We start from the raw sequence: 14,589 nt of genomic DNA, 5'->3' as shown, positions 1-14,589 counted from the left end.
ATTGTGAACACGGTGGCTGTGTAACAATTACTGGCTGTAATAATTGGTGAACTCACACTAATTGGCTATAATAATACTGCTTTTTCATGAAGTGAACAATGAAATAATATATTATAAACAATTGTTAATTCCGTCACACCCTTGTAGAATCGAAGCTCTCCGCTAGGCAGCTCTCACTTGTAAAATGATAATGCCAATGTAAAGTAAAGTATGTACAACGGCGAAAGTCAGTATCAGTATATACTGCTTCCAATCCTGTGATTCCCGTGAAGGAATTAGTAGTACGGGAACATTGTTACAGCATTTCTGCAGCAAATGATAACCAGTAACTCAATGTCTCTATATTGAGATTAGAGTCCCAAAATATATTTATAGAGAGAACCTTCAAGGAAGACGTTGCATTAAAATAATACTTGCTTGTTCAAAAAACATCAAAGCCACAATGGTAGTGGTTCTGACAAACGAGGAAAATACCGTTTAGCAAACAGTTCGTGTTCATCCGGCACACATCCACAGTCAAGGATCAATCCAGTAAAAAAAGTTAATATGGGGACGTTGTTACAGCGTTATTGCAGCAATAAATAATTCAGTCACTATATTGTAATTATAGTCTCTAATCGTGTGTATAGCAAAAAACCTTCAAAAAGGCGTCGCATTGAACCAATACTTGCTTGTCCAAAAAACATCAAAGCCACAATGGTAGTAGTTCAAATAAACAAAAATAATACCATTTCGCACAATGTTCGTGTTGGTCCGGCACACATCCACAGTCTAGGATCAATCAGGACTCTGAAAAAGTGTTCGTAACAAACTTCCAAACCAGTTCACTAGTAAGCCAAACAATCAGAACCTTGAATCCTAGAACGTAGTAAAAAATTTCTCCTTTATTCAATTCAACAATCCTGGACCACAAACGATAAAAACGATAAAGTTGTTCTTTAGACAGTACTAAGCGCTTTCACCCTTTCGTATTAGGGCATCATCAGAGTACAAATTAAAATAACCAACAACGTCCCTTAAATACAAAATCCTTAATTACTTAATAACATAATTAGCAATCGGCACTCAATGGTAAAGAGTATATTCCTTTTTAGTTAGTAATTCTAGCATACACTTAGACTAATTAGCTAGTGAAGTCAGCAACATAATATTTTATATTCATGAATTACTTAATCACAAATATAAATTTCTTGTTACAATTTTGTATCTAAAACTTCTTAAAAATACAGTTAATAATAATGTTAAAATAACTATTACATTGTAATAAATATTACATTAAATATAATAAATATAATATATTAAAATTTAAAATTTTTTATCAAATTTGGAACAATCATTAGTAAATATAATAATATCCATTATATTCTTAAATTCCTTTCAAAGTTAAAAATGTCACAATATATATATAATATAGAACCAAACATAAAGGTTGTAAATTAAATATTTAAATAAATTGTGATTTTAACTTAAGTATGCTTGCAATGGAGATTTGGTCATTAATACCAGGCCACCTACTGGCATTTAATCCAAGTTGCCAAATACATTCTTTAGCTTCCAACAAAGTCTTACTGTCACCTCCGTTGTGCAACATAGCTTGAGGTATTCTGTCAATTATGAAAAATAAAAATTTTTTGAAATTAACACAGCCAGTACTATGAGTGTATAAGGCACTAGTCTGTTTCTGAGTCCTGATGTCACTCATATGTTAAATAATTCTAGTTTTTAATTTCCTATATGTTTTTCCTATATAGAAGGCTTGACAACTTGTGCATGAAGCAGCATAAACAACCCTACTAGTGTTACAATCACAAACCCCAGGACATCTAATTGTCTTTTCATAATTAGAGATTAGCAAGTATGGTCCATTATTAATAAATCTGCATATACGACAAACACCACATTTATTCATTTTAGATTTCATAATCATTTCATTATATATGGGTTTTTCAAACAAATTCTTTAAAGTTTTCCCTTTACTAAAAGTACATTTGGGTTTGTTCCCCAAAATATTCTCTAAATCAGTATTAGTTTCTGTAATGATGTCCCATGAACTCATGGATACGAGAGCTATTCAAAAGGTACCATCACAGGAGCAAGGACAAGAGTTTTACTCAAGACTCTTTTTGGTACCAAGAAAGGACAAAGCCTGGAAGCCCATTCTGGATCTTTCATCTCTAAACACTTAACCTGGATGTTCCGAAATTCAAAATGTTGACATTACAGCAGCTTCTTCCCATGCTGGGCAAGAAAGCTTGGCTCGTGACTGGACCTCAAGGAGGCATACCTGTATGTCCCAATCAGACAGAACTGCAGAAGATGCCGCAGATTCATAGCTGGTTCAATGCACTACCAATTCTCTGCACTGCCCTTTGGCTTATCTACTGCGCCCAGGGTCTTCACAAAGTGCCTGGCACCAGTAATTACATTTTGCAGACAGAAAGGAATTCAAATTTATCTGTACCTGGACGACTGCCTGATTCAGAGAGCAGGGACATTCTTCTAAAGCATCTGGCGTTTGTAAAAAAGTTACTAAGTTGCTTGGGGTACGCAGTAAACGAAAAATCAAAACTAGTGCCCTCACAAGAGGTTATATTCGTGGGTGCCAGCTTGAACACGGCGGCTCAGATGGCTTATCTCACGCCAGACAAGCAGAGACAACTGACTCGATACTTTCAATTGATGGCAACAAAGACCCGACTCCCTGCAAGAAAAATTCTGCAGGCCTTGGGTTACATGGCATCCTGCATACTACTAATTCCATATGCCAAACTGCATATGAGGAAACTACAATGGTACCTAAAGAATGTATGGTCTCAACACAGTCAAAGTTTGCAAACTGTTATACGACTAATCCCTTGCCTTCAACAGGAGTTTCAATGGTGGGCTCAAGCTTGTCACCTCAACAAGGGACAGCCTTTTACACAACCCACAGCCAGGCAAACCCTGAACAGGTGCATCGGATTATGCCTGGGGAGCACACATGGCAGGCAAATGTATTCAGGGCATGTGGCCCGCAGAACAAAGGCATCTTCACATCAATCAAAAAGAGATACTAGCTGTAAAAAAATGCCCTTATAGCTTTCAAGGACCTGCTGCATCCAGGACAACTACTGATAGACAACACCACAGTTATGTGGTACATAAACAAGCAAGGGGGCACTCACTCCTACCCCCTATGCAGACAAGCCATGACCTTGTGGAACACAGCTGTAAACCTTCAAGTTCATCTGCAAGCACAATTCCTGCCAGGAGAGAAACACACTGGCAGACGACTTAAGCAGAAACATAGATCCCCATGAATGGAATTGAATCCACAAATATTCAGAATGATAACAGAAATGGTGGAGCCCGGACATGCATCTTTTTGCATCCCCAATAACTGCCAGCTACAAAAATTCTGCACAAGGAGTTACCATCCACAGGCATGGAAAGTGGATGACCTCTCATTCAGCTGGGAGAACCTACAAGTATACGCTTTCCCACCACTACCTCTCCTGCCAAAGGTACTCATAAATGCCAGGCAAGAAGAGCCAAAGATCATCCTGATTGCACCAGACTGGGCCACGCCAGCACTAGTACCCAATCTTAAGGAGCTTGGCACAAGAACCACCCTGGATTTTGCCTCAAATCCCAGATCTGCTGACTCAACACAACAATCAAATACTACACAGCTAAAGACCTTAAACGTAGCTGCATGGAAGATTCCCTAGTCAAGCAAGCAATGCCTCCCTCCAAAGCTGTTATGGATGTCATTCTGGAGGCCAGAAGGCCAATTACCAGGAAAGCTTATTCGGATAAATGGAAGAGATTCTGTGCCTGGAACCAAGCTCACAGCCTTGACCCTCTTGTCCCAAACATTCCTCAGATACTACGGTACTTAACTGATGCTGGACAAAGGCCTTTCCTTCTCATCCAAGATCCACGCCTCTGCCATCTCTGTTCATTACAACACGGATCCACCAATTTTCTCTAATCCTCTGTTAAAACAGTACCTCAGAGGGGTTAAAAACATAAGACCGCCCCTTAGAGCACCTACTCCAACTTGGGACCTCAACTTTGTTTTGGAAAAGCTAACTTTACCTCCTTTTGAGCCAGCTAACACAGCAGAATTAAAATATATCTCTTGGGAAAACTGCTCTGCTCCTGGCAATAACATCGGCACAGAGTTTCAGAATTACAGGCACTAATGGCAGTGGAACCTTTCCTCATTTTCCACCAGGACAGGGTGTCTTTAAAAACTAACCCTACGTTTATGCCAAAGGTGGTATCCAGTGTGGCTCTAAACCAAACTAGTCACCTGCCAACTTTTTATCCTAAATCACAGAATAAAGGGGAGAGACTACTGCACTCTTTGGACATTCACAGGCAGTTGCGCTTTTACTTGGACAAAACCAAAGCTTTCAGAAAATCTGAGCAATTATTGGTAGCATATGCTGCAGTAACACAGGGAAAAGCCATTTCAAATCAGACTATTTCAAAATGGATAGGACATTGAATACATTTCTGCTACACATACCATGGAAAACCTGTACCTAGCAGCATTAGATCTCACTCCACCAGGGCAACAGCCACTTCAACTGCCTACCTCCAAGGGAGTACCTACCAAGGACATTTTGGAAGCAGCAACTTGGAGTTCTGTACATACCTTCGCCAAGCATTATCATCTGCCTCTATACTCGAAATCCAGGGCTGGCTTCACCACTGCAGTGCTGCAGGGCCTTATAGCCACCCTTAATGCCTTATAGAACCAGCCACCCTACCTCAGCTTTGGGATTCTACCCAAGTGTAATGACTGCAGCAATGTAACACTATGAACATAGTACAGTTTTATACCTACCATAATTGTAGATGTTGGTGTATACACTGCTGCAGTCCAGGATACCCTCCCTCCTTCCCCTCTTACTGGCTGCTACGTACCGGTCTTCTACCTTTACCTATGGGGAGTATTTGCTGGTAGCTGTAAGTTGTTTTGCTTTTCTTGTGTGTGTTTTATTAGCAGTTGGAGTTGTCTACCTATTTGGAGGCACCTGACATCTGGGGCAAGAAAAACTGAAGAAAATGGCATCTGCTGCATCTTGTATACCCCTGTCGCACTGACGTCAGGGAGGAGGTGACAGCAACTGACGCCGGACCAAGACTTTGGAACTCAGGCCGACTGGGGAACCACCTGACGGCAGGATAGCCAGAGTGTAATGACTGCAGCAGTGTATACACTCAAACATCTACATTTATGGTAGGTACAAAACTGTACTTTTCTTAAACTTCAGTTCAGAAGTTATGAAATGCTTTTCACAAGTAAAAGGAAGAACCTTACTGGAACTTCCCATTCAAAAGGTATGGAAACTACCCAAGTTCTTGATCAACAAAAAATAGTTACTGCATTCCATGAATTGTTGGGTTGGACTAATCCAATATCGCAAAATGGATAAGTGGACTCATTCTGACTAAAATGTTGCAATATCTGGAAATAGACTTTCATCACTCCTCATAGAACCTGTTCCCTCACCATACAGTTAGAGCTCGTACAAAATGTGTGGTGCCTGGTCTGTGTATAAACACATGTACAGTGCTGTTTTGTGCATATGTAGTACTTGGACTGGAATAGTTAGCAGTCCGCTGTTGAGCTCTGCTGCTAGCAAACATCCCTGAGACTCTTGGTGTGTTTTATTAGGAAGGTAACAACAGTAGTTCCTTGATTTGTGTGGACACCATATGCAACTCCCTGTCTGTTGGAGGTCCATCATAAGGCCAGGGAGATTGTTGGGGAAGGCTTTGGCCAGACCCATTATAAAATTTGTTGTTTTCTGGTCCCGACATCGAGTTCAGCTAGATTGTGAGCTTGCCCACCTTTCCCATCCTTGCAGGGTAAGGAGCTTTGGGTGGAAGCACATACCTAGTTTCCCACCTTGGTGCACTGTCTTTTGATTAAGGATGTAGGTGTTGCAGTTCCACTTGGTTTAATGTACCATGTCTGCAGCTGGCTTGATGCACTGCGCAGCATCTTGGCAATTATGGATGTGACTTAGTGGCTGAACTGTTTCAGGTTGACCCCAACAGTTTACTCTGGGCCTAGTGAAGTGCAGTGCCCCAGGAAGAGGTCCACAAGCTTTTTCCCCTAAGGATTTTGATAATTCTTTCAGTTTGAAATATGGTGAGAGGATCTGAACCTCCAGTGCAACAGCCTGCTACCAGATTATAGTAATGAATGTAATCACTCCTCTTAAAGGTCTGAACCCACCTCTCCCTCACTCCTTGTCAGACACACAGGACTGTACTGTTGGGTCAGTTTGCTCCCAGGACAAAACTTATTGTTTACCTCATTTGTAGGTAGGTGGTCACTGGAGCACATCACTTTAATGCTCAGTCACACAGTCACATTCAGGATTGTCAGTAGTGAAGAGTTGGGTATTCCTTTAGTTTTCTGAGTGTGACGACTTGGTAGCCATTCTAACTTACAAGGATAACTTCACCCTCCTTTGCAGAAACCTTGAAGCTTAAATTGCACTAAGACTGGCCTAGAGTTGTCCTTTCTGAGTATGTCTTGGGAGTATTTGGAGAAGATTGAGGAGCCTTTAGTTCATTCTCCAATGTAGAACACTGTTCATAAGACCTTGTTTTGCTTTGTCCCTTCAGTACTGTCAACTGTGGACTGGCTCAGATGCAGGATGTCAGTGGTGCTGAGCAGCATTCTAGATTCTAGAATGATTGCCACTTAGGGGTATGTATGATTGAATATTCTCTGGAAACATTGGTATGTTTAGTTTGATTTTGTGGTACATATATTTGAGCAGTATTTCCTACATGGTGGCAACAGATTGAGGAAATGCCAGCTGTAGATGGGTCAGCTTGCATGTATACTGGTGTGCAGCAAACCAGGAAGTCAACTGCATAAAGATGGAAGTGAAAGGGTATGCCAGGCACATATATGTAGCATTTTGTAAACACTCCCCCCAGCTAACCATCAGCTGCTCATCTTCAGACCTTCTATTGTGTCTTAACTTCGCGCCCACTACTACCTCTCAATGGGGCTGCCTGGACAGTAGGGGAGTGGGATATTGCCTCATCTTCCCAGCTGAAGCTGTTGGGTAGGGAGGGAAAGGAAAGTGGAAAGCAGAATGAGGAGACTGAAGGAAGGTGCAAGCTGGTAGTCACAAGGTGTAAATGCCGGCTTATAACCCCCCCCATGTAAAATTACTTTTAATAGGCCAGTATCACCTTTTTGTCTGGGCAGGTAAAGGGATTGGTTACTAAGGGCAAGATTGCTCAGTGTCCAAGGGCAATGATACCACCTCAGCCTGCCTCAAACTCAACTTTACCATAATTCGAAGTGCTGACCTGATCACTGATGTCTGCACTCCCACATGGATCAGCACATCCATCCTCCCTGCCAGTTTCAGCAGACTCCTGAGCCTGTTTGAACTCTACTCACCTAGACCATAGATGAAGCTTTCACTGTACAGCACAGTAAGTGGTTTTTGGTAGACATAAATACAAAGTAGTTGCTGTACAATAGTGTGCTTGCAGTTCTGTAGAGAGGTTCTGTAATTGTAGTAAGTAAGGCAGCAACTGAACATTTGTATGGTTTGTTTCAGGCAACCAAGAATGACGAGGCCTCCAGGAATTGGCCACAGAATGTCCTCTCCAGTACTTCATACCACAGTCACTAGCATGGTGAGTGTATTTCTGAACACTGGACTAGTTTGAGCAAACTTAGTAAAAGGATTTGTGGAATAAATTGGTGGGTTTACTGTGGTTGCCTTAATAGGATCTGAGAGAGTAAACCATTATATTTGTTGTGGTTACACAAAGCCAGGTTGTGGGGATAAAGCTTCCTATTTACTTGACTCCTTTGTCGTTTGTCCATGTTAATGAGACATAACATACCGTATGCCAGAGGTGAGAAATTAGAGAAGCCGTGTTGGTCCACTAACAGAAAATGCAGGCACTGAAGTACCAATGTGATAGAATACCTTTTTTTAGATGTGCATCAGTTTTGTAACTGCTTAACTTTGAGCTGGCATGAGTTAAGTTACTGATAAATTCAGTGTAAATATCCATTTGTGCCTACAAAGGGAAACAGATTCATTTCTGCTTGTCTTAAAAAAAAAAAACTTTAAGGAAAACTCCTTAGAACTCTAAGCATGTTTTTTCATTGTATCTGAGCTGTTCAGTGCTTCAGAATCACTCCAAGTGCTTCTTTTACAATTTTAATGTTTCTCTCAAAATGGCGGATGATGGGACCTGCCTTGGTAATGTGATCTTATTTTCTTGCTTTCATGCCTTCTTCCCAGAATACATTTAAAGTCCTCTTTATAGGACTCATGCCAGACATAAGGAAGTGGTGCCGTTTTCTCATACCATTAAAATATAATGGCAGGACTGTGAAGCACTGTCATCTAAACACACCTTCCATAACAGAGCTGCGTCTGTTTCTGACTGAGCCTCATTTGTGTCTGCCAGAGCTTGTTCTGTGCTTTAATAGTGGTTAGCTACTTGCAGCAAAAGAAAGCAGATGAACCGTTTTTATAAGAGGAATCTTTTGTAGTCCTAATGTTTGACAAACCCTCGCCCACACACATGCTGAGGTGTGATGACTCTCACTGCAATAAATTATCCTTGCTGTACAAGTAACTAGTAGGACTCTGAACTTAATCTGTCTGCTTCTTCCCAATGCCTTCAGTGTGAGGATTTTTCTCTTGTGAATGATGCAGTCTTAAAATGGGCTTTACTAGTTCCTCAGTTATTTGTCATGTTCCCATTCCTTTGTTCCGTTTCATATTTATTTGCACTGTGGTAACCAGGAAAGTGAACTGGTCCCAGGACCCTTTTCAGCCACAACTTAGGCTACACTGGCAAAGATAATAATTATTAAATGTACAAAAAAAACTGCGGTGGTGGTGTGGTAGCGTTGTCGCCTCATAGCAAGATGTCCCATTTGGTTCTCAGCTAGAGCGTCGTGTGGAGACGTACGTGAATGGGGTGTGCCTTCGTTGAAGGTTGTGTCTGGGCTGGTAACCCGGTACGTAAAAATCCACTACCAATCATTAGCGGACCGGAGTTCCGCTGTGGCGACCCCTAACCGGGAAAAGCCGAAAGATGCAAACTTATCAATACAAAGAAAAGTATACTGACATAGGTTCATAGGTTCATACTAGGCTATCTGCCCGAGGGCATTTGCAAGCCTAGCCCATAGTTTTGTGGCTTACGCCACCCCTTTAGTTTGGAGAAACTATGCCCATTATTTTGCTGTGCCTCGGTCGAGCAGTGACACTGAGGTAACCCCTGGGGTGTATCTGCGATCTCCCATCCATTGGTCAAGATTCCTCTTGAACAAGGCCAGCGAGGTGCTCTGCCTCACATATACCGGGATTTTGTTCCACAGCATAGGGAGTCTTTGGGTGATGAATCTATTCCCTCCAGCACGTCCTATTAATAACCGTGTCGAGGTTTAAGTCTCCCGCTCTTCTGGCATTGACCAAGATTGCATGTGCAACACACAACCAATGTGTGGCAGTGACCAAGTAAATCAGAGCAACATTTACTAGACTGTTTACCTATATGCATAGTGCGTGTGTTTCTGTATGTGTGTATATAAAGTGCATATGTACAAATGCGTTTCTGTGCACGTGCATTTAAACACTTAAGTACTTCTGATTTCCTTTTCTTAGTGTTCTTAATGCAAGGGCACATAGTTAAATGTATGTTAAAATAACTGCTATTATGGTTGCACTCTGACAATGTACGGAGTGACTCGGTCAGTGAGACTCTTACATCTGGAAGGATGTCACAAAAAAGCATTAAAGACCTTTTTATGAAGAGTATCAGTGCACCTAGTTGATAGGATTTCCACCTGACTCCTTCTGCAGTTCTGTGTTGTGTGTGTGTGTGTGTGGGGGGCTTAAAAATGGTAAACACATTAATACTTTACAAGAAAAAATATTTACCGACTTCTCTAAATGTCACAGAACTCTAATACTACATTTGTTATCTTAACACACAAACTGTTATAAATAACATTTAAAGCTTAGCATTTCAATACTGTGTTGCTGCTTATGTAAATTTGTTAGAGTTGACAATTGCCTTTAATCCCCTGACTGATCTAATTGCTTTGTTTTGCAATGAAAGGTGAGTGTTAAGTTCTCCTCCCCTCTGCAATAAAAACAGTGGAAACAGTTCCACAGCTTTGTCACTTTTTATAGCAGCTGCTGTGCTCCTGACATTAGCGGGATTAATTGCCCATCTAAGATTGACAGCAGTACCCGACAGGGTAAACTACAGATTTTAACTGTCTGATATGTCATGTAAGTGGAGACTAATTTATCTGCAAAGTATGTGAGAAGTTGAGTTTAAAAAAAAAAAAAGTAGGTGGGCTTTCCCTTCCTTTGACTTGAATGCAAGGAAATACAAATTTTAAAAAGTGCATGCAGGTTTCTGGAACCTACACAATGCTGGAACCATATTGTAGGGAGAAAAACCTAATTGAGTTAAACTGTATGAGTGGGTGGAGTTTTCCTTTAAAATGCTACTGTGGAAAAAATGCAGCACACGCTGCACTTCCTACTGGAACTGTAGAGCAGGCTCATGACATGATGAAATCGGTCTGGCATGTTACCTTAGAGTTGGTGTTTTTAGCAGAAAAGATGGTACTTGTGCTGCTCTGACATTTAACAAGGTAATAAATCTCAATGCAAGTTGTGTAAGGAAATAGGTTGAATCCAGAGGAGGAAAATAAGTTAATTTGTAAGTTGATAAACCATAATGGTACTGAGTGTATAAAACCAACGAAAACAGTGACAACAGAGGAACAACTCAAGAACTCCAAATAGTGTAGCAAAGATTAATCTACTTTCATTAGCACTTCAGAATGACTACACAATAAAATCAAACTACTTAAATACACTCCATAAAATGCATCTTTCAGTTAGTAAAATTACCAAGAACTAAATCATTGTAAACTTCCTTTCTTAAAAAAAAAAAAAAAAAAAAAAGTATATACTTTCATTCAGTCCAGGTGGACTTGTCAGCTCCTAACCATAATTGCCATAGTGTCTCCTTCCTTCAACTCTATTTTTAGTATTTCCCCCTCAAGTTTTTACCTGCATATTCTAAAATAGAGAACTTTTTAAACCTAGTGCACACCAAAGCATGCCTATATAACGCATTATTAAAGTCTTTAGATTTAATATCTAATCGCCCCATTAGCCTGACGAGTCTGATATGTAAAGCTATGGAACGCATCATCATGGACCTAATACACAAGGATGTATGGAATCTCCAAACTCTGTATACTACACAGGTTTTGTGAAGTGTACTGCAACTGTGGTCCCACTTCACAAAGGCGGTGCCTCCACCGACTCTGGAAATTACCGGCCCATTAGCTTGACAAGCCTTATCTGCAAAGCCATGGAGAGGATCATAATGGACCTCATAAATAAAGACATAGGGAATTTGCAGACTTTGGATCCATCCCAGTTTGGCTTTGTCAAAGGCAGATCATGCCTTCTAAACTTGGTTGACTTTTTCGAAACAGTCACCAAAGCCATTGATGAGGGAAAGGCAGTCCATACAGCCTACCTCGATCTGGCGAAGGCCTTCGATACAATACCCCACTCGGGTATCATTGAAAAACTCAGCTTAAATGTTAACCCATACATCACAAGATGGGTTGCAAACTGGCTGAGTGACAGGACCCACAGGGTCAGAGTTGCTGGCGCCATGTCAGACTCAAAGCCTGTCACAAGTGGTGTACCACAGGGCTCAGTCCTGGGCCCACTCTTGTTTGGCATCTACTTTTCCAAAGTACAAGCAAACACAGGAGGGTTATGGCTGACAAAGTTTGCAGATGACTGCAAACTGGGCGCCATAGTAGAAAACACATCTGACACAGATATCCTTCAGAAGGGTCTCACAGAAACGGATAACTGGTGCCAGAGCCATGGCCTAAAGTTAAATGCCAAAAAATGCATAGTCATACCCTTCGGGGAAAAACAAGGTTACCCCTAGCTACCAAATAGGTGGCAATCCACTGAGCACAGAAGGTTATCAGGGACCTGGGGACCCAGGTTGATAGTAGTCTGTCATTCGACACCCATGTAGCTAAAGTAGTTAGGAAGACCTACATTGCCCACCTTATGAAGGGATTCTCATCTAGATCAAGGGAGGTCATAGTCTCCCTTTACTCATCACTCATCAGACCAATGATTGAGTACAATGCCCCATTCGGAATGCATCTGACCCGACACTTGCAGCAGCTGGAGAAGCCACAAAAGTTCCTCACCAAAAGGATAAAGGGTCTCAAACATCTGTCCTATGCTGCCTGACTGAAAACTCCAGCTCTATTCAGTCGCCTACCGCTTGCTCAGAGGTGACCTTTGCCTAACATACAAGGCCATGTCAAACCCAGATTTGATGAATATGCTTCACCTCAAAAAATCTAGATCCGTCAGAGCCACAAGGGCGGGAGACTTAAACCTCGACACGGCTAATAATAGAACGTGCTGGAGGGATAGATTCATCACCCAAAGACTCCCTATGCTGTGGAACAAAATCCCGGTATATGTGAGGCAGAGCACCTCGCTGGCCTTGTTCAAGAGAAATCTTGACCAATGGATGGGAGATAGCAGATATACCCCAGGGATTACCTCAGTGTCACTGCTCGACAGAGGCACAGCAAAATAATGGGTATAGTTCCCCATACTAAAGGGGTGGCGTAAGCCACAAAACTATGGGCTAGGCTTGTAAATGCCCTCTGGCAGATAGCCTAGTATGAACCTATGAACCTATAGATCATGCTTGCTCAACTTGGTTGACTTTGAGTCAGTCACCAGAGCTGTGGATGAAGGTAAGGTGGTTCGTACACCCTACGTTGATCTGACCAAGGCCTTTGATACCATTCCCCCACTCAGTAATCATAGAAAAACTAAGCTAGGCATCCACCCGTATATCACTAGGGTTGCAAATTGGCTCACAGAACCCACAGTGTGAAAGTAGCCAATTCCAAGTCAGACTGCTGACCAGTCATGAGTGGAGTCCCACAGGGTACGGTTCTGGGTCCTCTCCTGTTTGGTATCTACTTCTCTGAAGTCCAGGCTAGCATTAAGGGACTCTGGCTGACAAAGTTCACAGATGATTGCAGGTTGGGAGCTATTAACTCCCCAAGTGATGCTGACATCCTACATAAAAGCCTCAATGAGACTAGTGTCAGAACCATGGCCTTAAGCTCATTGCCAAAAGGTCTTCATCTCCTTTGGAAAAAAACATTTTCCTTGAATTACCCCATTGATGGTAGTCCACTGAACACAGAAGGTGTCAAGAGATCTGGGAACACAGGTTGACCACAACTTCTCTTGACCACCATGTTGCCACTGTGGCCAGAAACTTCTGTGGCACATCTCATTAAGGGTTTTGCATCCAGGAAGAAAGAGGTAATTGGCCTAATAAGGGAAGAGTAGAAGGAGACAATACAACGCTCCATTTGGCATGTACCTCACTAGACACCTGCAACAACTGGAGAGGCCGCAAAAGTACCTCACAAAGAGGATCCTAGACCTTAAATACTTGTCCTATATGGGCAAACTCAAAAAAGCTCCAACTATTCTCTCTCATATCTCCTACTTAGGGGCGATCTCTGCTCGACTTAACAGAGCCATGTCTGACCCAGGTCTGTTAGAAATGCTGCAGCTAAAGAAATCAGTCCCTCCGCACCACACGCTCCAGAGACCTCAACCTCACTACCACAATCAACAGAACATGCTGGAGAGGCAGGTTCATAACCCAGAGACTACCCATGCTATTGAATAGACTTCCCATACATGTCAAGCAGAGCACCTCACTGGCCCTCTTCGAGAAATCGAGTGGATGGGAAATATAAAAGTCACCCCAGGGATCACTCCAATGGCTCTACTCGGTAGAGGCACTAGGAACTAATGTTGTTGGGTGGCACGACGCCAGGGTAATCCTATGGGCTAGGCTTGTAAAGGCTCCAGGGCCATTGCCCTAGTACACACACATGAGCCTAATAGCCTAACAATGCTTTTTGATATGTTTACTAAGCTGTCTAGTGGTCATACCTATATAAAATGCCATGCAGCCCTAGCATAGAGTAATGTGTACAACATGAGATGTTACAGGTGAACCTACCTGGCACGGCAATAGTACGATCTAAATATACAAGGCTAATGTTTGGCCCTTCATAAATGAATCTACAAGCAGAGCAATTTAGACACAAGTGCCCATAGGTTGATCAGACCCTGGAAGACAAGTAGCAGTGTTGTCATGCTCTAATCTTTTAAAGTACAAGATTTTGTGAACAAAACCAGGAGCTTTCCCCAAAATACTTAACAAGTCACTATTACCACTAATTTCCCAATTGTCATTGATATTTTTAATCATGGCACTATTTACAGATATATCCATGACACATCTAGGTAAATTCAAGAGGGTTATTGTCTGATTCACTTGTAGTCTTTACTTTAAAAAATAATTAAAATAGAAAATCCGTACCTCTGCTAGTAATCTCAGATGCTAAATTAGCTAATAAAGCATCTGGATATCCTCAAGCTAAAAATAAACGCGTAATGCTTTTTCTAG

General features: G+C 41.7%; 1 protein-coding gene across 4 annotated transcripts in view; it reads left to right on the top strand.

Moving 5' to 3' along the window:
• The window catches only part of EIF4ENIF1 (eukaryotic translation initiation factor 4E nuclear import factor 1), a 1,251,142-nt gene that overhangs the window by 768,218 nt on the left and 468,335 nt on the right, over positions 1-14,589 (top strand). For all 4 annotated transcript variants that reach the window (XM_044068847.1, XM_044068848.1, XM_044068846.1 and 1 more), the window contains one exon: positions 7,593-7,671. In XM_044068847.1, the coding sequence (XP_043924782.1) occupies positions 7,593-7,671 (79 nt within the window). The remainder of the gene's footprint in view (positions 1-7,592; positions 7,672-14,589) is intronic.

The sequence above is a fragment of the Protopterus annectens genome, chromosome 4.part0, assembly GCF_019279795.1.
Source record: "Protopterus annectens isolate FY-2018-M chromosome 4.part0, PAN1.0, whole genome shotgun sequence".
Lineage (NCBI taxonomy): Eukaryota > Metazoa > Chordata > Ceratodontiformes > Protopteridae > Protopterus > Protopterus annectens.
The sequence above is the reverse complement of the archived record's forward strand: the minus strand, read 5'-3'. Positions and strand labels throughout refer to the sequence as shown.